This window comes from Alternaria postmessia (genome assembly GCF_024291825.1).
Source record: "Alternaria postmessia strain BMP 2775 chromosome Unknown scaffold_9, whole genome shotgun sequence".
NCBI classification, from domain to species: Eukaryota; Fungi; Ascomycota; class Dothideomycetes; order Pleosporales; family Pleosporaceae; genus Alternaria; species Alternaria postmessia.
Genome location: NW_026260082.1, coordinates 66,565 through 89,520, shown reverse-complemented (window position 1 = coordinate 89,520; position 22,956 = coordinate 66,565). Strand labels below are relative to the sequence as shown.

Sequence of the window (22,956 nt, the reverse complement as noted above, 5' to 3'; positions counted from 1 at the left end):
AGGTATCAAGTACTTCATCCATCATCTGCGTCCACAAACTATTCCACAATTCCCTCTGAACAACTAAATCAACATGTCAGGTTTCCCATCTCTCCAGCCCGCTTTCACAGTCCGCGTCGACATCGATGCGCCGATGCAAGTTGGAGGCCAGCATGGCGCGCAGCTGGTCATCGTTCCAATGGTTTCCGGTACGGTGAAGAGTGAAGAGGGCTTTGAGCCGAAGTTGGATGGAGAACTACATGGTGTTGGCTACGACTACATTCACAATGATGCCGACGGCGGAAACATGCGCTTGGACGTGAGGAGTCAAGTCAAGTAAGTGGAAGGCTGACAAAATCGCATTAGGCAGAGCATGGGCTAATGGTTGCACAGGAACCACGACGGCACAGTTCTGGCGATGTATTACAAAGGTACTGTGAAGCTCACGCAGGGAGTCGGCAAAGTGCTGTCTGGTGCTCCCGATGCTAAGACAACTGACTATGGCGATTCATTTGTCAACTTCTCTTTCGAGACGGGAAATGAGAAATACAAGGAACTTCAGAATGGAACCTATGTTGCCGCGGGCCATTTCGTAACGGGTGAAGGCAAGCCGGGCGTTGTGGTGGAGTACAAGGTCAGTAAGGTTGTGTACAACGCCAGCCAGGGCAAAATGTAGGAGGTAAGTCTGCTATCGTATCTTTGTTTGATGGGAGTACTGATTTCTCCTAGGGTTACTGTGGGAATATCGCGATCCTCGTACTTACTGACTGTATCAAATGCCTGTATCGGTTCTCCGCTCTCATGTCTTGACCCTCTTTGCTAGTGCGTGCTGAACTACCTTCACCTCGTCTCCTTAAGCCACATCGCAGGATCGCAGACATCTGTGGTTCGTGACTGATATAGAGTAAAATCTCATTCACCTTGACTAAACATTCTTACCTGTATCATTTGCAGCGGGTGGTGCTGTGCGTTTGCCTTAACGCTCTAGATTCGTTACATCCACGACTTACTCTTACTCCCGGTTATACTACGCTCTCTGCACCGTAGTATCGTTGCCATATTCTAGGAGCCAACCAAGAGGTCAGCATCACTGCGTTACGTTTGAGAATCATTGCTAATCTGATGAATCAGACGCCCATTGCAAGCTCACCAGTAGGATGCCTGCGCTGCCGCAGCCTCTGATGGGTTCGGCAAAACGGTACACTGCGGCCATGTTTGATAAGCATTACGAGGATGAAAACTATTTCGGATTCGAGACGCTTGTTGACCCCAATACCTACAACATCCAGGTCAAGGCCTACATGGACAAGAACCGATGTCGTCTTCAAGATTACATGGTCTTAGTCGGCACATACCACACTCACTTCGGACGCCAAAAAGTATGGGCGCGGCCCACGGGCTTGGAGGTCGAGTATTACCACGGCTTGCCGGAAGCGCTCGAACTTGCACGAGTAGATGATCTGTTCGAAAATCGCATCTACTACGTCCCGCCGTTCAGCTACATGTCCACCTCTCAGAACACGCGTATGAAGAAGGAACGTCTTTACGGTATGAAGGTAGTTGAGACAGTTGTCAACGTCGTCTTCCTGAAGCAAGGCTGGCTCGTTCACTTCGAGGTCGACTCTGATACAGATGCGCTGGAAGCTTTCAAGTATGCTTGTATCAACTATGAGCCGAGGAAGACGGAGGCTGCGAACATGGCCAAGGTTAAGAAAGAGAAGGAGGACTTGAATGAGGAGTATCAAGCTCGCGCCTGGGGTCGTCAGAACAATCATCGGGATAGGGGATCATCTTTCTCTCATGCCAACGGCCAGGACAGATGCTCTTCAGGAGGACTACCATCTCCACGCGTTAAGACTGAGCCTACGGATGAGGACAGCAGTCTTTTCCAACCCCCAGCCATTCCGAATCGTGATCCGCAAACCCAAGCCGATTTCCCCACTCGAAAGGGTGGTACACCAACACCCGGTCTTTCACATTCTCCTATACGCCGCCCTCCGGCTCCAATCACTCCACGTCGTAAGTGCATTGATCTGATTCTCACATTTCCAAGCTAATTTATTTGTATCAGGCCGTCAGCCACCCACATATGTGAGTATATCAGCTTTGTCATCCGTAGCAAAGACATCAGTTTCATCGCTAACTCGTGACAGGCTCAGACACAGGCCTACGAGGCTGACCTCCGCACACAACTACAACAAGCAAACCGTGCTCGCGAACAAGATCGTCTACAGCTACAGCAGGCGGAAGAGAGGATCAGAGAGCTTGAGGGCATTCTTATTGCCATGGGTGGATACTAGAGTGGTTGGTGGCTAATTTGAAAGCGATGTTGCTGGAAGGTTCCCATCTGGACGAATTCAGTGCGGTTTGACTGTGCATGATTTCGTCGAGCAATGGGGGAACAGGATAGAAAGATGAACGTTACACTGGACCACTGGGATATTTTCACAGGCGAAGAGAGATAAAAATACTGGAACAGATTGACAGTCGGAAGGATACCAAGTCGAGGAAAAACGTGAAATCAGACTTTCTTCCACACGTGTCAGCAAAATAGTATCTTCAGAGTAGAACATTATGACCGGTGAGTAGTAATGGAGTGAATCCGTGCGGTTGCAAGGATGATGACCATCATGCTTAAATAACCATATCCAGCGACGCCTTCTCATATTGATCGCACTTCGTCTCCAACATCAGCTAGTCGCGGCGGACCGGCCACTTGGATAGACATTAAGATATGCTTTTCTGTTGATGGCAATACTTTTACCTCATTTACATACATAAAAACCCTCAATACTAGGCTGTCATCTCCTTCGCTCCGCTACCCCATCATCCCTGCTCACCTTCACCTTGTTGATAGGATATAGGGCGTTTGCTCCCACTTTAGCGCGTCTCGCGTGAAGTACAGCTTCTCCGCACTGGTGACTCTTTCTACAACAATATTACTTACCCGACTATCTGTCGCTATAATACATGTGAGTTTAAGAGGAGAGCACGTATACGTTCTGGCTTCAACTAACCACTAGACTAGTTCACTACAACGACTCGCACTTCCAACATACGACCCAACCTACCAGCGGAAATGACGTCGAGAAGGAAGTACAATATAGGAGACTTCATTCAGTATGCCACGGGCAAGCTTGCGGCCGAATATGCAGCAATCGCGGACCTAGATACATACAAATTTTCCGAGAAATTCTATCTGGACGAGCGTAACAAGCCTTGTCGGCGACTCATGCTCCTGGTTGGCCATTATTGGAGAAGAAGCAGTGGTCCGCCCGTATGGGCACATGCGACGGGTACTCAAATACGATATTACTCAGGCGAAGGAGTTCAAGTTAATCCATTGATCTTGGATAACTATGGCTTCCGAGTATACTACGATAACCCATTCAACGCCATGAGCGGTGTTCACAACTCCAGTAATTCGAAGTCCCGCATGATCCCGGAGCGCAAGCTTGAGCGAGCTTTGGTGGAATCCGTCATCAACTTTATCTTTCTAGCGAAAGGACAACTGGTCCATGCTCTTGACCTAGAGAGCCCAGATATGTTAGGAAGCTTCAGGCTGGCGTGCAGAAATTTTGCGCAACACCGGAAGAAGCCTAAAATTGCAGGGGAATCTCTAGATAAACAACTTTTGGATATTGAAGCAGAGAACGCAACGATACAAGAGCAGGCCCAATATGCTGGCCACAATGGAGGGAGCGATGAGTTAGTGCTTCAGGATAAAGAGCCAACTTCTACGGTTCCTGCCAAACGCTCCTTTGCAGACCTGGCCGACAGTACATCTGATGATTCATCACAGAGTGAGTCGTACTTGAGTAGCCCATTCTGTACCTGACCAAAGCTGACATTACACTGTAGACTCCAACAAGCGTACAGTCCCATTCGTAAGTAGTACTCGATTTTTTACACCGTTGTGGCCACAGCACAGTCATTCAGGCTAGACAGATCGCTTACTGGTCACTTTAGGAGCACTCCAGCAGCTACGGAACCGAAAAGTACGCCGAATTAGAACTTGAGGTGCAGGCTCTCAAAGCCAAGCTCCAAGAACAGGAAGTCAAACTTCAAGAACAGGAAGCCAAGAACGATGTCATCGAAGCGGAGCTCGCCCGACAAAAGGCCAAGAAGCGAGTACTACGAACGCAGCGTGAGGAATGGAAAGAGAAGTACATCAATCAACAGGCGCTTGCTGAAACTGTTGCCGACAGTGCTAAACAAGAGGAAGAGGATGGAGACTGGAAAGCAATGTTTTTCGAACAAGAGAAAAAGACAGAACACTACAAGCTGAAGTACACTGCCTTGGAAGACGAGAAGGAGCAATGGAAGGTGCGAGCAGCGGAGCAAGAGAAGAAGATTAAAGAACATGAGGCCCAAAGTACCAGCAGAGGAACGGATCTTACACAGGAGAGCGGTGAGAGCCATTACAGTGAACGACATCCCGAACCTATCAGAAACTCAGACAAACACATCGAAGATGAACGCAAACATGTTGAGCAAAAGACCAAAAGGGAGCGAAAAATGCTGGATTTCGTATTGAGAGGCAATATCTTTGTCGAAGGAGCTAAATAATTACGTTGTCTAGCAAGGGACGATGGCAGTTGCCGACGACCACCGAAGAAGAGACTGAACACGGAGTTCCGAGAGTTACTCATAGAGGCATATGATATGGGTGACGATGTGACAAGCCCAGAAGTAAGGAGTCGAATGTACATTGAGGCAGTTAGGCAAATGGACGAGAGGATGAGCAAGAGCGATGTGGTACGAGGAATGAAGAACATGCGGTGTTAAGGTCGGGTGGCGAGAGTTCTTCGATACACATGTAGCACGCTAATAACAGCAGATGTTAGACAAACGATGTCTAGCTTTCGCCCTGTAAATAGTAACTGTCCAACGCCGTCGACCTCCAACGTCTCCTCAGAACCTCAACCCAAGCCCAAGCCTCGGGTGGGTACCCGCTCTACACCCAACTGCGTTGCTTTTCCGCGGCACGGCTTAGCGTACCCTCATGACCGTCCCCTCTCCACTGTTCCTACTGCAGTGTGGCAGCACCCGTCTCCGCGATTGTTGAACGGCGCTCAATCACCCACCACACCACGAGCCAGGTAGGTAACACGATAAGATCGCATGCGGTCAAGCATTGCTTCTGAAGCGACTGGGCCTCAAAAGTGTTGGTCGGATGAGTGTATGCGCAGTACAGTCGTTATCTGGCAGAGATCTATTAGAATCGTACGTTGAACAAGGATCCCCACGTCACGGCCATCAGTACAGTACCAAACATCCTCACCGTTTCATCCGCCGACACCGTGGGGAGAAAGAACGCAAGGCGGCCGTTTGTTAGTCGTATGTCTTAGTGTGGGACACGTTGTGCAGATGAGCTATTGTCCGAACTTAAAATGGCGCTAACTTAAGGGGGTGCGGAAGGTGGATGACGGATGGAAAAGCAATTCTTGGCTGCGTTTGAGCTTTACTGAATGTGATGGCGATTGCAGGAGTTGCGGGCCTGACGCACCCTGGGTTCGAGGCTGTATTGTAGATCTTATCGAATCGATCTCCGGACAGTCGATTGTGAATGTCAAGGTTGTAGTTGTGATGTCTCGGCCAATCTCCGCCAATGACATGTCAGCACACTGCTGCGGTCATCTTTGTTACATATCTGGGTGAACACACGCATAAAGGACGCGATGATTTTGATTGGTGTTGATTACGCGCTATTAAACTTGGTACTAGGATGCAGTCGACGAATGGAGAGTCGAGACTGGGTGCCAGTGAGGCAGGTATCTGAGAATGCAATCAGTCATAAATCGAGACCGCCCTCGCGTCATGCAATGTCGTTATAAATGGAAGAAAAGAAAGAGATGTGTATGAAAACGTATTGGGAACAGCAATGATGACGAGGTGGATGCCGGAGCGAGTCGATACAGGATGCAGATAACCGAGTGTGACAGCGATGCATGGTCGACGGTGGCGCACCCCCACTCGATAAACTCAACCAATAGCATCACATTATACCCTTGAGTCCGCGAAAGCCACCAGTTTTGGAAGACGACGGCTTCTTCTGTTCCTTCTCTTTGACCTTCTTCCCAATGTTCTGCGCGCCACCTGTCTCATAGTCAGTCTCTGATCTTGCAGGCTGTGATACAGATGGCTTACCTCGACCATAGATCCGAACCTCCGATTTCGGTTCTACTTTTTCTTTTCTGTCCTTGTTGGAGCTACCATCGGTATCGGCGGAGAAGCTACTCTGTCCACTAGACTGGGGCGGCTTTGGAGCCTGAAACTGGTTGTGCAGAGAGGCGTCATACGCTGCGGAGAAATCCGGCCCATAGTTTCCGCCAAACCCAGGGTAGGGAGATGGCGCCGTTTGCGACCGTTGCGGCTTTCCGTGTTGTAGTGATTCGAGCCTAGCCGGACGAAGTGGTGAAGGACCCGCACCAGGGCTGTGTACTGACTCCGGGGAACGGTATTCGTAGTATTCTTGCTCTTCGTTTGGGGGAACCTCTGTAGTCGAGAGAGGCGTCAAGTACCTTGAGCTGTAGTTGTTTGCTGTTCGGACGCTGGAGTTGCGACTCATGCGCGACGTGCCGAAATCGACATGGCCAGCCTTGTCTCGGGGGTAGAGCTGTCCCATCTCCGCTTCTCGCTCACCTTCAAGATCGTGGTACTTCATCTGCAGCTCGGTGTACTGCTCAAGGAGACGGTAGTGGGTCTTTTTCAGCTGCTGCATCTTGGCGTTGCTCGCTGCGAGCGTCGAGTCAAGCATCTGCTGAACGGAAGACGGGAGCTGTCCCGGTATACCGGTGCTTCTGTCAGATGTTTGCAAGCGCGACTCTAGCTCCATGATCCGGCGTTCGTAAGCCTTGATCGATCGTTCGCGATCTTGCTCCCGGCTGTTCAAGCGCATGTTTGCAATCTCGAGATCGTTGCGCAGGTCGTTGCGCTCCTGGATGAGGGTGTGCAATTCCTTCCTTTGATCTTCGAACGCTATGATCTTGTCCTGGGCAGACTCGAGCTCTCGTCGAATGTCGCTGTAATCCTCGAGCTCATATTCCAATGCTTTCGTTCGTTGCTGAGCTTTTAGTTGCTCTGCCTCGGCCCTCTCTACAATCTTCTTAAGCTGTTCGTAGTCTGACTGCGTCCTTTGTAATTCATATCGCAGACCGCCTTCGTCACTGTGCCATGTCTTCTCGCTCTCCTTGTATGACCGGACCTTGTTGTTCAGCTCGCTCTCCCATTTCTTGGACTGGCTTCGGCTCGTGAGTGTCTCCTTTTTGAGTTGGGCATACAGCTCGTTGGCCTTGGCGAGTTTGGCCTTTAGCGTCTTGTTGGTGTTGATCAGATTTTGGGTCTCGGCTTCGGCGGTCGCTTCTTTGATATGCTTCCGTTGGAGCTGTCCAATGTGGGCAAGGTGTTGTAATTTGAGATAACGCTCAAAGTTGAGGTCGTTCCGAAGCAGCATAATTTCTCGTTGCAGCGACGCCATGGTGTGGTTCTGGAAGTCACTCTGGCCAGAAGTCTGTCCAGATATCGACTGGGCGAAACTGTCTAGACTGGGTTGCTGCGCTACGAACCGCTGTGCCAACGGGCTAGCCATGTCCGGCTTCTTTGTATCAGTAGTAGGTGGTAGTGTAGGAGAGTCCATCATGTCGCGACCTTTGAGCAAGGGAGAAGCCATCGACTTGATAGACACGGCAGACTTGATTGACTTGCTCCGTGGTACTTCAAAATCTGGGATTTGTGGGGCATCACCCGAAACGTTCATAGTCGACTGAGTGTTTCTCCAGCTTTCGTCTGAGTCATGCACGGTCGTACCATCCTGATCATCCAGTGTGAACTGGGAGGGTATTTCAGGGACAGGCGGTAAAGCTGCGTTGGGTGGGGGACCGGGATCCTCCAATGTCGACGACACGGCAACGCAGAGATCCATGCACTCGACGACGACGTCTGCGGGATCACTCTTCAGCCACCTGTTTTCGCTAAGCTCATCTTCGACTGTGGTAGTGAACATATTGGGGTGCAGCAGATGGACCCGGCGGTAGGGTTCTGTCCGGCTGTGGATGAGGTCCTGATCTAGGTCGAAGTCGCGCGCTCCAGGGAAGTTGAGCGACTTGAGGTACCTCCTCGGCTTGCGCACGAAACTCATAAAGTTGAGCGGGAACAGGCCGTAGAGGAAGGTGAAGTAGTGCATGAGGGTTGGCGGGGGCGAGGCTGGGTAGTCCATGGATGGTTGCACCTGCTCCCAAGCCTGCTCTGAGCTGTCATGGTTTTCCTCGTCTTCTTCTTCGCTGTCGTCGTCGTCGTCGTCGTGCATGTCCATCTCGCCAGCTTTGCCATCGTTGTTCCCCAGCTTGTCCCAACACAATATCCGACAGTAGACAAGGAACATCTTCTCGAGGTGGTGGTCCGAGGTCAGCGCTCCGCATATGTGAGGCAAGAACATGATGAGCACGACGAGGGCCAGCTCGATGACGGTCGACGAGTTGTCGATGAGCAGGCATTTCTCCAGGTTCTGGACGAGGGGCGTTTCGAGAACGAGATGGAGATGCGGCGGCTGGAGGCGGACAAAGGCACTGAGCAGGTTGAGGGCCTGTATGCGATGTTGCTTCTGCACAAGGAGGTCGTCGAGTGTGAGGAGGAGGATCTAGAACAGTCAGCCAAGGCCATGTGCATGTGCATGGTAGAAGAACAACCTTTGGCATCTTGCGCCCAAAGGCGACTAGGACGGCCTCGAGCTCATGGGCGATGAACTCGTTCTCTGGAGACACGGCATCCGAAGGCACCTTGGTCCTCGCCAGGTATGCGTCCAGTATCTTGTTGGTGAAGAGAGCGGACAAGCGGGCGTGCTCTCCATCGTGGTCCTCTCCGGGGTCGTAGACCAAGATGCTCTGCACAAAGGCCCTCGCATCTTCAATCTCGCTCTTCTTGTAGCCTATGCCGTCGATGACCGGTCGCAGGGCCGAGTTCCACCAGGCGGTCAGACGCGCCTCGCCTGTTATCGCGGGCCGAAGCAGTCGCAGAGCTGATAAGAAGGCGCCGCGCTTGTCGGGGCTATTGGCGACATGGCGCAGGTACAGCGCGTGGAGATCATCGTGGAAGCGCTGGGAGTCGTGGTCGTCAATGTCGTCATAGCGCTGGAGGAAGGCGTCTATGGTGGCATAGAGCTCGTCGGGCAGAGGGTCGGGCACGGTCGAGGCAGAGAAGGCGGCATTCAGAGCTTTCAGGGACTCGCGCATAGACCTGCGCGTGTTAGCGGTGCTGCGACCCAGCCAGACGTTGGGGCAGCAGCGTACCCAGACATGATTCTCTCTCGCTGTCTCTCTCCACCTGCCGTGGATGCAGCTGGGCGATGTGGGCGATGCGCAGTCTATAAGGATTACGGATGCAGGAGTAAGCATGTCACTGCCCATGCAGGTCCGGTCTGGGGAGCCAAAGCTTTTTGACAGCGGGAATGCGTGGGGTGACGACAGTGAGGGAGCAGCAGCCAACGGCAGCAGACAGACAGTAGTTCAGTGCCGCGCCTTCAAACACGACCTGATGCTCCTTTTGCGCGCGAGCATGGCCCCATGGATGTGCAGCGCTATTGAGTGAGCCCCGGACATGCGCCAAAACAAATGCTCGTCTCACTGCCGGCGTCCCAAGTGCCTTCAAGCATCCAAGGCCTGTTGGCGTTGATGATGCTAACCCGAGGTGCAGCGCCCAGTCGCGGCTAGGGGGCCGTGCGCCGCAACCCTGCAAGCCACCACAAACGGCCTCGAGGCCACCATGGTTGCTTCTGCCACCCCTGACGACTCGCCATTTGCCCGCTGCCTTCGGCCCATCTCATCATCGCTATGTGTCTGTCTGGCTGTCAATCCATGTGTCTGTGCATGGGACTTGTGCTACTAGACGTCTTCCATCACAACATTTGAACACAGTCAAAAACAACTCATCTCGAACCAACATATCGCGGCGGCTCGTCCGAATCCAGCATGTTGGATTCGCTCGCCCTGAACCCTTGCTGCGCATCCGATTCGACTTGAACAGCCTCCACCACGGCAGTCGCTCGCCGGACTGCCAATCAGACATGCTTCTGAGAGACATTTCCTATGCGAGCCTCTAATCGTCTCGCAACTCGCCCAATAATTACGTGTGTCAGCCATGCCGTTATCTTTCCCCTCGGGTCATACCTCTATATTGAAAAATGTCCCGGCGTGGCGTTTCGCTTTGCTTGGGCACGCTTGGATCAGACAGTACGCTATATGCGGCAGCCCTGCAGCCTCTCCTACCCCAATATCTCACATGTCTGACTGCTGCAAACTCAATACACAGGGTCCCCTCATGCACAAAGCAACTGTGTTTTCTTTGCTCACTAGATTAGCAACAGCCGATCTTTCTCTATCTAAAAGCACGCTAGAATAAACCTTTCCAAGGCCGTCGAGTTGCGCGGGATGCGCCGAAGCGGACCTCCTCTGCCCATACTATCGCCAATTACCGATACCGAGAACACGGTAACCTCGGACCCATGCCGCCATGTGCAGCTCTGCCCCGTACCTCCCTCTTATCGCAACCATCTCCCTCATCCGCCCCATTCCGACTTTTTATTACAATTTCCATCACACCTTCTCTATCAAGATCAGCGAATCTGCCCCGTCGGTTCCTCTTCCGATCGGCTCAAAAGTAGCCCCGTATGCTGGATGCAAACGTGATCGTCCCTGGGTGTCTCGCCCTACGATAGCACCAATCTAGTTGTGATTTGCAAAACTACATGACCTAGACATATACATTACAACCGAGCATCTGATACACACAGAAATTGCGCTGTTAGAGAGTAGAAGATCCATCTGCTCTGACATGACCCACAAAGGCAGGATGACAGCCGGCGATAATCCCTGGCCTGGTGAGCGAATCACCACCAGCTCCAGGGTTGCAAGCTCTGTGTATGATAGCGCTATGTTTCGGCACAATCCAGCCATCGACCTGGAAGAACGACCAAGGCCTTCAAATCATTGTTCAGATGGCAAAGCAGTTATTAGAACAGAAGTATCAGCTAAGCCATGACAAGATCGTCATCATCATCTTGTATTCTTTCGACAAGCGGGAGATGCGCAAGCGTGTGGAGACAGCGGGACTCAGCATCAGGGTATGCACAATTGGTTCTGTCCAGGGTAAGAAGTGTCCCTGTACAAACTGCACATGAGACACGCTCACCGACTTTTACCCACAACATTAGGCCACGAGCGCGATGTTGTCTTCGAGCATTTCCCCGCTACCCACTAAGAAAGCAAGAGCCCTTGGATTTTATGAGCGACGACCAGTGCGTCAACATTGTGGTGAGTAGGTCCAAAGAAGTCATGTCCATCGTGGGATATCACGTGCGGTGGAGCCACCAGAACAGCTTGTTGCTCCTTGGTGAGGTCATCCACAAGCCCATGTGTGTCCCTTGGAAGTCCTAGTGCTTTGCTTCAATGCTGTTGTGGAGATGCGCTGAAATTGGGGCTCCAAGAGTACAATTGTCATATTGACCGGAGAAGTCTGCGGGTATGGCTAGCAAGTCCAGTGGATTTGATTCGTGGAAGATCCAATATCTCTATTTACATGTCTATTTACGCTACGTTTGATATACAATCTGGTCATCGTGCCAGCACCATACCGTGCTAGGTGCTTTGTATGAATGCTATCCGGAATTTGGCGGTGTGAAGACAAGTGATACGTTCGTTATACAACCCATTCCCCCTAGACAAAAAGAGTCTACGAAGGTACACCAACAACCTCAAACTGGTAGTTGCACAGCGGCTTCGAGTCCGTAACCTCAATACTTCCATATCCACCGCCTACCATGGTACTCTCGTCCCAAACCTCCAACTGCACTTTTCCTGGAATCAGCTTCTCGAGCCCGGTGAACTTGAACTTGTTGAAGCCAGGGCGGAGATTCGTCTTGTTCAGCTCCTTGGTGCCGACATTGACAACCGCGACGAGGTTCGTCTTGCCTCCGGGGACGAGCACGACGCCGGACACAGCATCCTCGGCGGCCTTCGCAATGTCTCCCGACTTGGCTACGTCGTCGTCATAGCAGGTACCGCCGACTGTAAGCGTATGGTGCCAGAAAGTGCCCTGAACGGCCTTTCCATTAGTGGGACGCATGTTCGCTGTTGTGCGGTCGCCCCTCTTCCATGCGGCGATGAAGGGTTGGAGAATCTGCCAGTAGCCTGTATGGTCGTAGTCATCCGTGAGAAGCTTCGTCCGGTTGTCCAACGGATCTGAGTGAAGCTTTCCCATGTAGTGACCCTCACCGGCATCGTTCCAGGTCTGGAGCTGTACCATGTCTGGTTGCAAATCGAGTATCTGACCAAACCTGTTCTCAAGGTTATCTTCGCCACGACGGTACCAGTTGTCCTTGTTGCTGAGGTGCTTGTATTGTACTGGCGAAATACCCATCATGAACAGCTTGTTCGCTTTATCGGCGGCGGTCTGGAAAGTACGGTCTGTCGCAGCAGATACGGTGACTTTTCCATCTTGTGTTGCAGGCCATGAATTCCAGTTGAATACGCCATCGAGAGCAGTGCGGCTGTTGAAGAAACTGGTGCTGGGATTGTAGATCTCAGAGAAGCCGGGCACGACTAGCACGTTGCCAACTTTGCCCTTGAACTTGTTCCAGTCGTCATCTGTAAAGTCCTCACCGCCGAAGGTAGACAGGAGAGGCTTGTCGGTATTATCAGACGGGTCTCGCATCTTGAGATAAGAAGAACGAGTGCTGTAACCCTTGAAGTAATCGGCGTAATCCATGGGACTTTTCAAAACGCCATGACCATGGTCAAAAGAAAAGAATAGACTGAAGCCGCCAATGTCGTCGGCATTATTGAACATGTAAGTTACGGTGTCATTGGACCACCACTCGAATTGGTCTGGATTTTGTTAGGAAGGCGTTGAGCTTGCATTCATAAAAGTCTGTACCAAAGTTGAGCGCAAAGCCATCCAAACCAATATTCTTTGCGTCGAGAATATCCTGGCGGACATCGTTATTTTGAAGGCCACCCACCATGTAGTGTGCCACTCTGCGCAAAGATCAGCATACGTAAACGTCCAATACCAGGTGACTTACATCGGCCTGTCGACGACAGAACGTGGTGTAGCCCGACCAGCAACAGCGCTAGCCATAAGGCCGGCGGCGAATGTAGAATCAAACCGCATCTTGGAGCTTCAGATTCTCCTACAAGTACCAAATCAGTGATGTGGTTGACGGTGGGCTAGGTGGTTGTGCCAGTCTACTTTATAGCCTCGATGTCGTATTTCGTAGTGTGCCTCGAAACATGCGTTTGCGTAAGGCCACCGACTACACAGCCCGTGGCAGCCTCGCCGTTCAGAACAGTGGCGGCACGAAATGAAAACTAGGCCTGCCAGCAGGGATGTTCGTTCAGACGGTAGCATCGTGGTCCCGCTGGCTTTCCACTTTATCCGAACAGCCCTCCATGAATATTGCGCGAGGCCTGTCCCGCTCTTCGCGCTGGTTCAGCGATCATTGGCCTACCAACAATTCACCTGTTCCCTAATTGTTCAAGGACGAATTCGCTGATTGCAACGAATGCGAAAAGATTGCAAGGACCATTCCGTGCATCTCCGCAACGCCACGTGCAATTCGGGCCACCAGCTGTGGAGACGCTTAGAGGACCGTGTACGTTGGTAAGGCATCATCGGCATGGTTAGACCGCGATCAATGAGCCGTCTTGCTAGCCTTTTGTTCTAAAAAAACGCGTCGTTGCATGATGTGTTACGCGACGGGCCGCGACGTGGATGAAGAAGGCAGATCAACCCAATCAGATTTGGTACTAACGTTGACGCCTCTTGGTACCTCGGTACTCTCCCGCCTCGCCGTCCTCATCCACTACGGTCCGCTGTAATAATAGGGTCCAGCAAGTCCGCAAGAAGGCCATCAGACCATGATGTCGTGTTTCTACGCGCCAAATGCAAGGCGGGTCGTAAGGGCGCACATAACTCAACAATTGAGCGAGGGGTATTATCCAGAACAACTCTGAACGGTGGTGAATACGAACTCCATCGATCATCAAGACATCATCCCAAGTCGCTTCATTTTTAGATTGATGTGATTTGATCAGCACACGGTAACAATCGTGTCAATTGAATATGCCTACTAGGTTGAGTACGATCATCCAACCTGTGCTATTCCATCAACACAACATCCTTCTTTCACCCTATCGGCCTACTGTTTGTCTCCTCTCTCACCTAGCCCCTCTTTCCCTCCTTGCACCTTCGTCGCGCCTCCAATTCCTGTCGTCCGAGTGGGCTGCGCCTGATGGTCTGGTTGCTTGGCCGGATGATCGTCTCCGCTCTTGTTCTCATCTTTAGAGGCACTAGACTGGTGATCCGTGTTTTGCGTGTCCGAACGCATCTTCGCGTTTGGTGCGGCAGAGGAGTTTTCAGATGGGTCCGGAAGGTTGGAAGCAGGATTCGGCGTGTCCATCAACTTTGCGTGGCTGGGTGTGGTAGTGAAAGCGCGCAATTGGGATGTGATTGGGCGTTGGAAGGCGCGCAGACGAAGGCTGATTGACGACATGGTGGGTATGTTGACGCTTTACGACCTGATGTTATTGCTGAGAATATCTTGAGAGGAATCCACAGGTAAATAGGCTTGAGAATTGAACAATCAACGCCTACAAAGTTTGACAAGTGTCAGAAGCTCGGTTGTTGCAAGACGGATATGTGATGTCATTGTGACCGCTACGGCAGTGGCGAAGATCCGCAATTGCCCCTGGAGTTGCGAGAGCACAACTCGGCATCCCTGAGCTAGTTCTACGCATGCTTCGTGTGCAAACAGAAGACGAAAGGTGCCATGCGAGCAGGTGCCTCGCCATGCCAGCCAGGTGTTGTAGCAACACGTGCTTCATGCATTAGCGTGCCGACTACGCCTCATTGGGCGACGCATTGGGCTCCTTCCGTACTCGAGCTATTCAGAGAGCCTTGGGACGACAAATTGTAACGCCGACAAGGGAGATTGGGAAACCAGACACGCAGTTCGACGTCACACCATCTCGTCTGTTGAGATGCGAGAATTTGTGCTTTTTGGTGATTCGCTCACCGAATGGAGCTTCAGCGAAGAAACGCAAGGCTTCGGGCTTTTTCTTAGGCAACAGTATCAAGACAAAGTACGGATCGTCAACGAAGGTAGGTCTCAGCAAATTCTCTACGATACTTTTCAAATCCTACTTAGACATTGCGTCTACTATTCGTCATCTTCGTGCCGACCGACAAGCATCACCTAAATGGCCATGTCTGATATGTTGCCCGAGATCGTCTTGTACGGCGCTTCTATGACAGAGTGGAGTTTCAGAGAACAGACACAGGGTCTTGGGTGGTTTTTAGAAAAAAAAGTATGGGGGCAAGACGATGGTGGTGAATGAAGGTATTATGCACAGTTCCGTTGGTGTTTGTAGCGAAGTATAGATGAGCTTTAGATCGTATGCTGACTGACAACAGGCAAAGCAGGGTACGCAGCTTAGTTTGCGTTCATGGCCTATATATTGACAAATTCTGTAGTTATACATCGACCCATCTCAAGGATGACTTCACTCGTATAATCCACCGCGCAACGTCCCCAGGCGCGGCACCAACCCTCCTGTTCACAATCTTCATCGGCGCAAACGACGCCGCCATGGTTGGGGAGACGGAGTATGTGCCTTGGCCCATCTTTTCAGCAAACATTCGAGGCTTCCTCGACACCATCCTTAGTGAGGATGCTATGGAAAATACGAAGATTTTGCTGATCACCCCTCCTCCCATTAACGGATCTGTGGTCGAGACTGGAGAGAACAAGTCTGCAAGGGAAATTGAGGACATCAACCAATGGAGAAAGGAAGGCCCAAGGTACAAGACGTACATGAGCAAAAGGAGGTATGCAGATGGTATCATGCAAATTGCGAAAGAGTACGAAAAGACGGGGAGGGTCGTTGGGCTCAATTTCTGGCAAGACCTTGTGCATGCAGTCGTCACAGAAGAGGGATGGCAGTACGATGAGCAGGTACCACCAGGATGCGGTCTGTTAGGCGCCCAGTCGTTCCCAACAGGGTGGTTTACAGATGGGCTGCATCTTGATATCAAGGGATACAGAGTACTGAATAACGCATTGTTGGAGTTAGTGACTGCAAAGTGGCCAGAGCTAGCACCCGAGGCGCTGTAAACCTGTATGCAATCATGCATTCGTTCTACTGGGTATCTGATCCGCTTAAACCACGCTCAACCCCTGTTCAAAGTGTTTCCTGAACCTTTGGGATTCGCCTCTACATACTCATCCCATGCTCGCTGCTTCATCGTCTCTTCGTCTGCTGCAACAAGATCGTCCTCATTTGGCTCAGGCTGCATCTCGGACTGGGGGCCTCCACCCTCTATCATGCCACCTCGGCGCTTCTCTTCTTCTAAGTATTCGTCTATTGTCATTGTCGGTAGACTGTGGTCCGGACGGAAGACGTTCTTCTTCAGGGTTTGGCGGCTGTCCAACAGCGTAAAAGGCCGCATGGGTTTGCCGTCACCGCTCAAGATAGGCCCGGAGTACCGCAGCCCAGCATACTGACCATCCAGGCGCTCAGAATAACCGTCTTTATCTCTACCGTCCTGTCGGCTGTCAGGCGCTTGCTGTGCCTGTCCCTGTGGGGGCGTGGGTGGAGCCAGCGAGATGATGTGCAATTCTTGGGCCATCGACTCCAGCGAAGCAAACGTCTGATGCACCATGAACGCCAGGTTGGTCAGATGCAACTCTCGTACCACTTGCTCATCCTGTTCGGCAAGTTTGGGATTTTGTCGCAGGTACTGTTGTCGCATGTCTTAGCTCCAGATTTGACCCGTAAAAGCAACGTTAGCGTGACAACGTACCTCGAGTTTCCGCTTCAGCTCCTTCTCCTCTCTGAATCGGGAAATCTTTGCGTCCCGTCTCGCTGCGGCATCCCGCGTGTTAGCGGTGGAGAAGTTGCCCTTGTCTTCCGTGTAGGCTTCGAAGAGCTTCGCGTCCGCCTTGCCAAGCACATCATAGGAATCTAGGAGCTTGAGGAATCGCTCATAGTGCCCCCGCGCTCGTAGCAGGTTTTGTTTTCGAAATGATATATCAGTGTTGAAGATCTTTTGTATGAGTTCTGCCATGTGATAGTTTATCGCCATGTATCTAAATGGGTAAGCGAGGGCCATGCGCACGGGATCGTGGGGTGGGTCGGAACACGCACTGTAGATCAGACGACGATATGTCTTCTAGAGTCTCGTTCGGGCTGAACAGCGACACCTGCTCCGATATCTTTAGGCATTCTTCGTAGGTGGCGATGGTCGCGCCGAGGTTTTCCTGGTAGGTGGGACTGTTGGCTTCGTAAGAAGAAGAAAGCTCTTCGCGCGCCCTCTCCGCCTTTAAGAATAGTCCCCGGAGACTTTGCGGTTCGTTCGACATTGTGCAGAGGTTCTGACTGAGGATCGTGACGATGTTGAGGAAATGGTAGTGGGGAGACACGTGAGAGCGTGAGTTGGTGTTGATGAGTCAGCATCGACCCTTCCCAAACCGCGTACCCCGCTATCGCCGCGGGTACACCGCGCACTCCTGAAAGCGGCGGCTTCATGGTGACAGACATTTCTAATGCCAAGTTCTCCCGGCATGTTCAAACGGTCACGACTGCCTGATAGGGGCAGGACGAGCCAATTTGTCTGAGCACCCGTTGTCGGTTACGTGCATCGTTTGCTTGCTCACGGACGCGCAACAGACTGCGCAAATACTGGCAGCGCCCTTGTCCTCGACCGTTAACTGTGTCCATGAGAGTATCTCCTCTCTCTCACCCTCTGAATCTCGTGATAAGCTTCAATTAACCCTTTGGCAACCGACAGTATGGTGGATGCCACAAGCCAATCGTGGGTGACAATCGAAGAGCAACAAGAAGACTACTTCTCGTTCGAGGAGACATTGGCGTCTTCCGATTCTGAAGACGAAGACAATAAATCCAACGAGGCAAGGCGTCAAGATAAGGATGAAGACTCTGATGTAGACGCTGACATTGCGCATGCGCATGGCCCAAACACAACATCAGAGAGGCGCAGAGCGCAGAACGAGATCTTGAGAGCCTTTGCTGCTAACATCAGTTCGCGCTTAACGCAGAAGGAAGTCGACGATGCTGCCGCAAAGACTGCCAACGAAGAGCAGCTTTCGATCCGCGATATCCTGGCAAAACAAGATGGCACCGCTCGCATCACGAACCCACGCGACTACCAAACCGAACTGTTCCAGAGAGCCAAGAGCGAGAACGTGATAGCAGTGCTGGACACGGGCTCCGGCAAGACCCACATCGCAACTCTACTCCTGCGACATGTCCTAGATGGCGAGCTTGAATATCGGGCTGCAGGCGGCATCCCAAGATTGCGTTCTTTCTGGTAGACTCAGTCAACCTCGTCTTCCAACAAGCAAATGTCTTGCGGTGCGGTCTAGACCAGAGTGTAGAGGGTATATGTGGCGCTATGGGTGCATCGCTATGGTCGAAATCGACCTGGGAGAGTCACTTTCAGAGTAACATGGTGATAGTATGTACCGCCGAGGTTCTCGTGCAGTGTATGATGCACTCCTTCATCACCATGGCCCAGATCAATCTCCTCATCTTTGACGAGGCCCATCATGCAAAAGGCAACCACCCCTACGCCCGTCTGATGAAGGACTACTACGTTCATGAACCGAAGCTTTCTAATCGGCCTCGTATCTTTGGGATGACAGCTTCTCCGATCGATACACGAGGGTTATCGATCGATCACATCAGAAACGTCGCGAATGACCTTGAGAAACTACTCCATTCCAAGATAGTCACTACGTCTGAGAGTGTTCTCGCTTCGAACAGTATCAGCAGACCCATCGAGGAGATAGCGGTATATGAACGGCTGCAGGACGAGTGTGAGACGCCCCTCCATCAAAAGATAAAAGCCAAGTTTGGAGATATATCGGCGTTCAAGAAATTGTTCATCGCATCCAAGCACCACGGCTCCGAACTAGGTCGTTGGGCTTCCGACATGTATTGGTCTTTCGCTTTCACTGATGAGCAGAGTCGCAAGCTCGAGGATCGTGAGCACCTTAAGCACAACAAGATTAAGCAAGATGGAGCCGCGCAGGAGTGGGACGCTCAGTCCAAACGCTTACAGGAGGCGGCCACATTTGTACAACAGTTCGACTTCGGTTCGTGCGCCCTTAGCGACGAAGATCTGAGTTCAAAGGTTCTTAAGCTTCGTCATTGGCTCAATCTTTACTATGAGCGCGATGATGGAGCTCGTTGCATCGTCTTCGTCACGCAGCGACAGACCGCTCGCCTGCTTGAGCTCATCTTCTCCCAGATCGGCGGACCAAACCTCCGTTGCAGCGTTCTTGTCGGGGTCAATAATCGTGTAGGCGAGCACAATATCTCCTTACGGAACCAGATTCTGACAGTCGCCAAATTTCGTCGCGGTGAACTGAACTGCCTGTTTGCCACATCCGTAGCAGAGGAGGGACTCGATATTCCACAATGCAACCTTGTGGTACGGTTCGATCTCTACCGCACCATGATAGCATACGTGCAGTCTCGCGGTCGGGCAAGGCATCGTAATTCCAGGTACCTCCATATGGTCGAGGCTGGCAACGAAGATCATCAAAGCCGGGTCCTTGATGTCAAGAGCGACGAAGACACAATGCGAAGGTATTGCAAAGCTCTTCCCCAGGATCGTCAAATCGGCGGAAATGACGTTGACTTGCTATCGTTCGAAGACAAGATGTACCCAAGTTTTGTCACAAAGGCTAGTGCAAAGCTCACTTACCGCTCAAGCTTATCTGTTCTCAATCACTTCGTAGCTACGCTGCCTGGACCTGACAGACAAACAATGCTTCAACCCACCTACGTTGTCAGTCCTGAAGTTAATTACGATGCCCTGGATCCGCAGCGGAGAGGTTTTGTTTGCGAGGTAATGCTACCGGAGCACTCACCTGTGATTTCAGTCACTGGTGACATCCAGAGCAAGAAAGCAACTGCAAAGTGCTCCGCCGCATTCAAGGCATGTCTCAAGTTGTACAACAAAGGCTATCTCAGTGAAAATCTACTCCCTACGACCCATAAGAGCTTACCAGCCGGAACAAATGCATTGCTGGCACTCAGTGAGAAGAAGAAAGGCATGTACTCCATGTTGATCAAGCCAGAGTTCTGGAAGATCGGACGTGGCGTTGCCCCTACGTGTCTTTATCTCACCCTCATCGACCTTGATGCGGGTTTGGATCGACCTCATCAACCCATGGGGCTCCTCACTCGCAATCCCCTCCCGCAAATGCCAAATTTCCCCATCTATCTTACTGATTGCAGGCCCTCTAATGTCATCTCCCAGTCCTCTCAAACTCCGCTATATGTGTCAGCAGAGACGATAGACATCCTCACTGGTTTTACTTTGCGCATATATGAGGACGTCTACAACAAGAAATATGAGAATGATGCTAAGAAGATGTCCTATTGGGTTGTGCCGATACTACCTGGCAAGATGTCTTCTCCGCTATCCGTTACCGCCCTCGATCAGATTCTGGATATGGAACAAGTTCACAGAGTCTACAACGAGCCTATGTGGAGATGGACACCAAAGACTATTTCTAAGGACCTATTAGACCGGTACTTCGTGGACCCTATGAATGGAGGCCGACGCTACTACTCAAACCACCTCGCCACACAGCTCAAGCCACAAGATCCGGTTCCCAAACGTCTACCTCGTAGCGGGCACAAATTCATGGACAGCATCTTGGACTATAGTGACAGCAAATGGGCAAAGAGTAGGGATATCTCAAGGTGGAACCAATCACAGCCTGTTCTTGAGGTCGAAAAGATCCCTTTCCGTCGCAATCACCTCGCACGTGTCGAAGAGAAAGAGAAAGGCGAGCTCGACGACCTCAAGACATACATTTGTCCCGAGCCCCTACATGTCTCTAATGTAAGCATCCAGCGATTCAGCATGTATACAGCAAGTTACTGACGAAGTAGCTCGCAACACCATTCGTAGTCGTGTGCTACGTCCTACCAGCTATCATTCATCGATTCGAGAGCTACCTCATTGCTTTAGACTCCTGCAAAACTCTGGATCTCGATATCAGCCCAGCGCTTGCCTTGGAAGCCCTGACCAAAGACTCTGACAATTCCGAAGAGCATGGCGAGGAAAAGATCAACTTCAAGAGCGGGATGGGCCCGAACTATGAGCGGTTAGTGTTGGACTCGCACATGGAGCTACCCACTGACATAACACAGTCTCGAATTTCTAGGAGATTGTTTCCTCAAGATGGCTACGTCCCTCTCGGTATTTGTACAGCAGCCAGACGAGAACGAGTTTGAATTTCACGTCCGCCGTATGGAAATGCTTTGCAACAAGAATCTGATGGAGACTGCAGTGGGTAAGAAGAAAGTAATTTCTGCAGACGGAACTGAGCTGGACATCCAGCTTTACGGGTACATTCGCACCGACTCTTTCTCACGGTATGTATAAAGCTCTCATCAAGCCCCCCTCAAAGGACTAACTCGTGTAGGCGCACATGGTATCCTGAAGGGCTCAAACTTCTCAAGGGTAAAGGACTGAACAAGACCGAAGACGACTGGCTCAAACTCACGCACAATCTCGGGGATAAGAGTATAGCGGATGTTTGTGAGGCCTTTATTGGTGCTGCTTTCCAACAGCATCACAAGGCCGGACGGTGGAACCCCAGGGACTGGGATGAAGCCGTCAAAGCTGTCAAGCTGTTTGCCAACAGTCGGGATCATCTGATGTCAAAGTGGTCGGACTACTATGACGCGTACCAGAAGCCAAAGTATCAGATCGCGGACGCCACCGCGGCAATGCTCGAAACTGCTCGCAAGATTGAACTGAAGCACCCGTACCACTTCAAGTATCCTCGCTTACTCCGATCGGCCTTCGCTCATCCATCGTACCCATACATGTATGAGAACATACCAAACTATCAGCGTCTGGAATTCCTAGGTAATGTCCCCTTCACGAACCGCATGTTCACACACACTGACTCCTTTCTCACCCTCTAGGTGACTCTCTCCTCGACATGGCTTTCATCATGCATCTCTACTACAAATATCCGGACAAGGACCCCCAGTGGCTCACTGAGCACAAGACGCCCATGGTGTCCAACAAGTTCTTAGGCGCCGTGTGTGTCAAGCTGGGCTGGCATGTTCATATCAAACAGAATACTGCTATCCTGAGCTCCCAGATCCGCCAGTACGTCTTGGAGGCCGAGGAAGCAGAGAGGGAAGCAGGTGGTGCTGTCGACTATTGGGTAACCATCAGCGAACCACCCAAGTGTCTGGCTGATGTAATCGAGGCATATACTGCAGCCATCTTCGTAGATGCGGAGTTTGACTTCAGCGTCGTACAGGATTTCTTCGACATGCATCTCAAGCCCTTCTTCGAGGACATGACGCTCGGGACCTATGAGAACTTCGCTTCCAACCATCCAACCACGCGTCTCAGTCGCCTCCTTTCCATCGCCTTTGGCTGCAGCGAGTGGCGCATGGCCGCCATGGAGACGGACACGCTCATCCCTGGTAAAGGCAAGGCCATCGCTGCTATGATCATGATCCACGGGAAGGTCGTCTTCCATACCTTGGGCCAGAGCGGGCGATATGCACGTGTCAGGGCGAGCCATACAGCATTGGAGAAGTTGGATGGGCTTCCACCGTATGAGTTCCGGAAGAGGTATGGTTGTGATTGCGTGTACGAGGGAGAGGGTGAGGGCGAGCAGGATGAATCAGTATTGAAGGCGAAGGCAGAGCGGATGAAGGAAGCTATAGGTCTGAGTATTTAAACCATTGGGGCGAACATGTGATTGGTTGAGACGACTGCTGAGCATTACAGCCTCATATAGGTTGCATGACCAGTGGCTCTGCATGCCCTCTTCTCTGTGGCAGCTGCACGGTACCTACTCATTGAAAAAAGGCATCAAGAATGTTTGAAAACTTTGAGCCAGCAGTCATACTTCTT

At 51.5% G+C, this 22,956-nt stretch overlaps 9 protein-coding genes across 9 annotated transcripts; 6 read left to right on the top strand and 3 right to left on the bottom strand.

The window, feature by feature from the left end:
- Positions 1–73: 73 nt before the first annotated feature.
- On the top strand, positions 74–655 carry J4E82_002250 (uncharacterized protein; the record flags this gene model as incomplete). Its single annotated transcript, XM_051728551.1, has 2 exons — positions 74–315; positions 373–655. 2 exons carry the CDS (start codon positions 74–76, stop codon positions 653–655), a joined length of 525 nt encoding a protein of 174 aa, XP_051591502.1.
- Positions 656–1,160: 505 nt separating this feature from the next.
- Positions 1,161–2,279, top strand: J4E82_002249 (uncharacterized protein; the record flags this gene model as incomplete). The annotated part of the gene is made up of 3 exons (XM_051728550.1): positions 1,161–1,998; positions 2,051–2,070; positions 2,133–2,279. 3 exons carry the CDS (start codon positions 1,161–1,163, stop codon positions 2,277–2,279), a joined length of 1,005 nt encoding a protein of 334 aa, XP_051591501.1.
- Positions 2,280–3,058: 779 nt separating this feature from the next.
- Positions 3,059–4,548, top strand: J4E82_002248 (uncharacterized protein; the record flags this gene model as incomplete). The annotated part of the gene is made up of 3 exons (XM_051728549.1): positions 3,059–3,782; positions 3,841–3,866; positions 3,949–4,548. The coding sequence occupies 3 exons, from the start codon at positions 3,059–3,061 to the stop codon at positions 4,546–4,548; spliced, it is 1,350 nt and encodes a 449-aa protein (XP_051591500.1).
- A 1,429-nt stretch (positions 4,549–5,977) lies between these two features.
- J4E82_002247 (uncharacterized protein) lies at positions 5,978–9,274 on the bottom strand (the record flags this gene model as incomplete). Its single annotated transcript, XM_051728548.1, has 4 exons — positions 5,978–6,078; positions 6,130–8,617; positions 8,667–9,213; positions 9,267–9,274. 4 exons carry the CDS (start codon positions 9,272–9,274, stop codon positions 5,978–5,980), a joined length of 3,144 nt encoding a protein of 1,047 aa, XP_051591499.1.
- A 2,429-nt stretch (positions 9,275–11,703) lies between these two features.
- Positions 11,704–13,143, bottom strand: J4E82_002246 (uncharacterized protein; the record flags this gene model as incomplete). Its single annotated transcript, XM_051728547.1, has 3 exons — positions 11,704–12,857; positions 12,907–13,007; positions 13,055–13,143. The coding sequence occupies 3 exons, from the start codon at positions 13,141–13,143 to the stop codon at positions 11,704–11,706; spliced, it is 1,344 nt and encodes a 447-aa protein (XP_051591498.1).
- Positions 13,144–15,011: 1,868 nt separating this feature from the next.
- On the top strand, positions 15,012–16,144 carry J4E82_002245 (uncharacterized protein; the record flags this gene model as incomplete). Its single annotated transcript, XM_051728546.1, has 3 exons — positions 15,012–15,132; positions 15,445–15,454; positions 15,505–16,144. 3 exons carry the CDS (start codon positions 15,012–15,014, stop codon positions 16,142–16,144), a joined length of 771 nt encoding a protein of 256 aa, XP_051591497.1.
- Positions 16,145–16,200: 56 nt separating this feature from the next.
- J4E82_002244 (uncharacterized protein) lies at positions 16,201–17,392 on the bottom strand (the record flags this gene model as incomplete). Its single annotated transcript, XM_051728545.1, has 3 exons — positions 16,201–16,770; positions 16,834–17,119; positions 17,178–17,392. 3 exons carry the CDS (start codon positions 17,390–17,392, stop codon positions 16,201–16,203), a joined length of 1,071 nt encoding a protein of 356 aa, XP_051591496.1.
- Positions 17,393–17,821: 429 nt separating this feature from the next.
- J4E82_002243 (uncharacterized protein) lies at positions 17,822–18,364 on the top strand (the record flags this gene model as incomplete). The annotated part of the gene is made up of 1 exon (XM_051728544.1): positions 17,822–18,364. One exon carries the CDS (start codon positions 17,822–17,824, stop codon positions 18,362–18,364), a length of 543 nt encoding a protein of 180 aa, XP_051591495.1.
- Positions 18,365–18,498: 134 nt separating this feature from the next.
- On the top strand, positions 18,499–22,780 carry DCL1 (Dicer-like protein 1; the record flags this gene model as incomplete). The annotated part of the gene is made up of 5 exons (XM_051728543.1): positions 18,499–20,910; positions 20,961–21,175; positions 21,222–21,446; positions 21,497–21,945; positions 22,005–22,780. The coding sequence occupies 5 exons, from the start codon at positions 18,499–18,501 to the stop codon at positions 22,778–22,780; spliced, it is 4,077 nt and encodes a 1,358-aa protein (XP_051591494.1).
- Between the last annotated feature and the right edge of the window lie 176 nt (positions 22,781–22,956).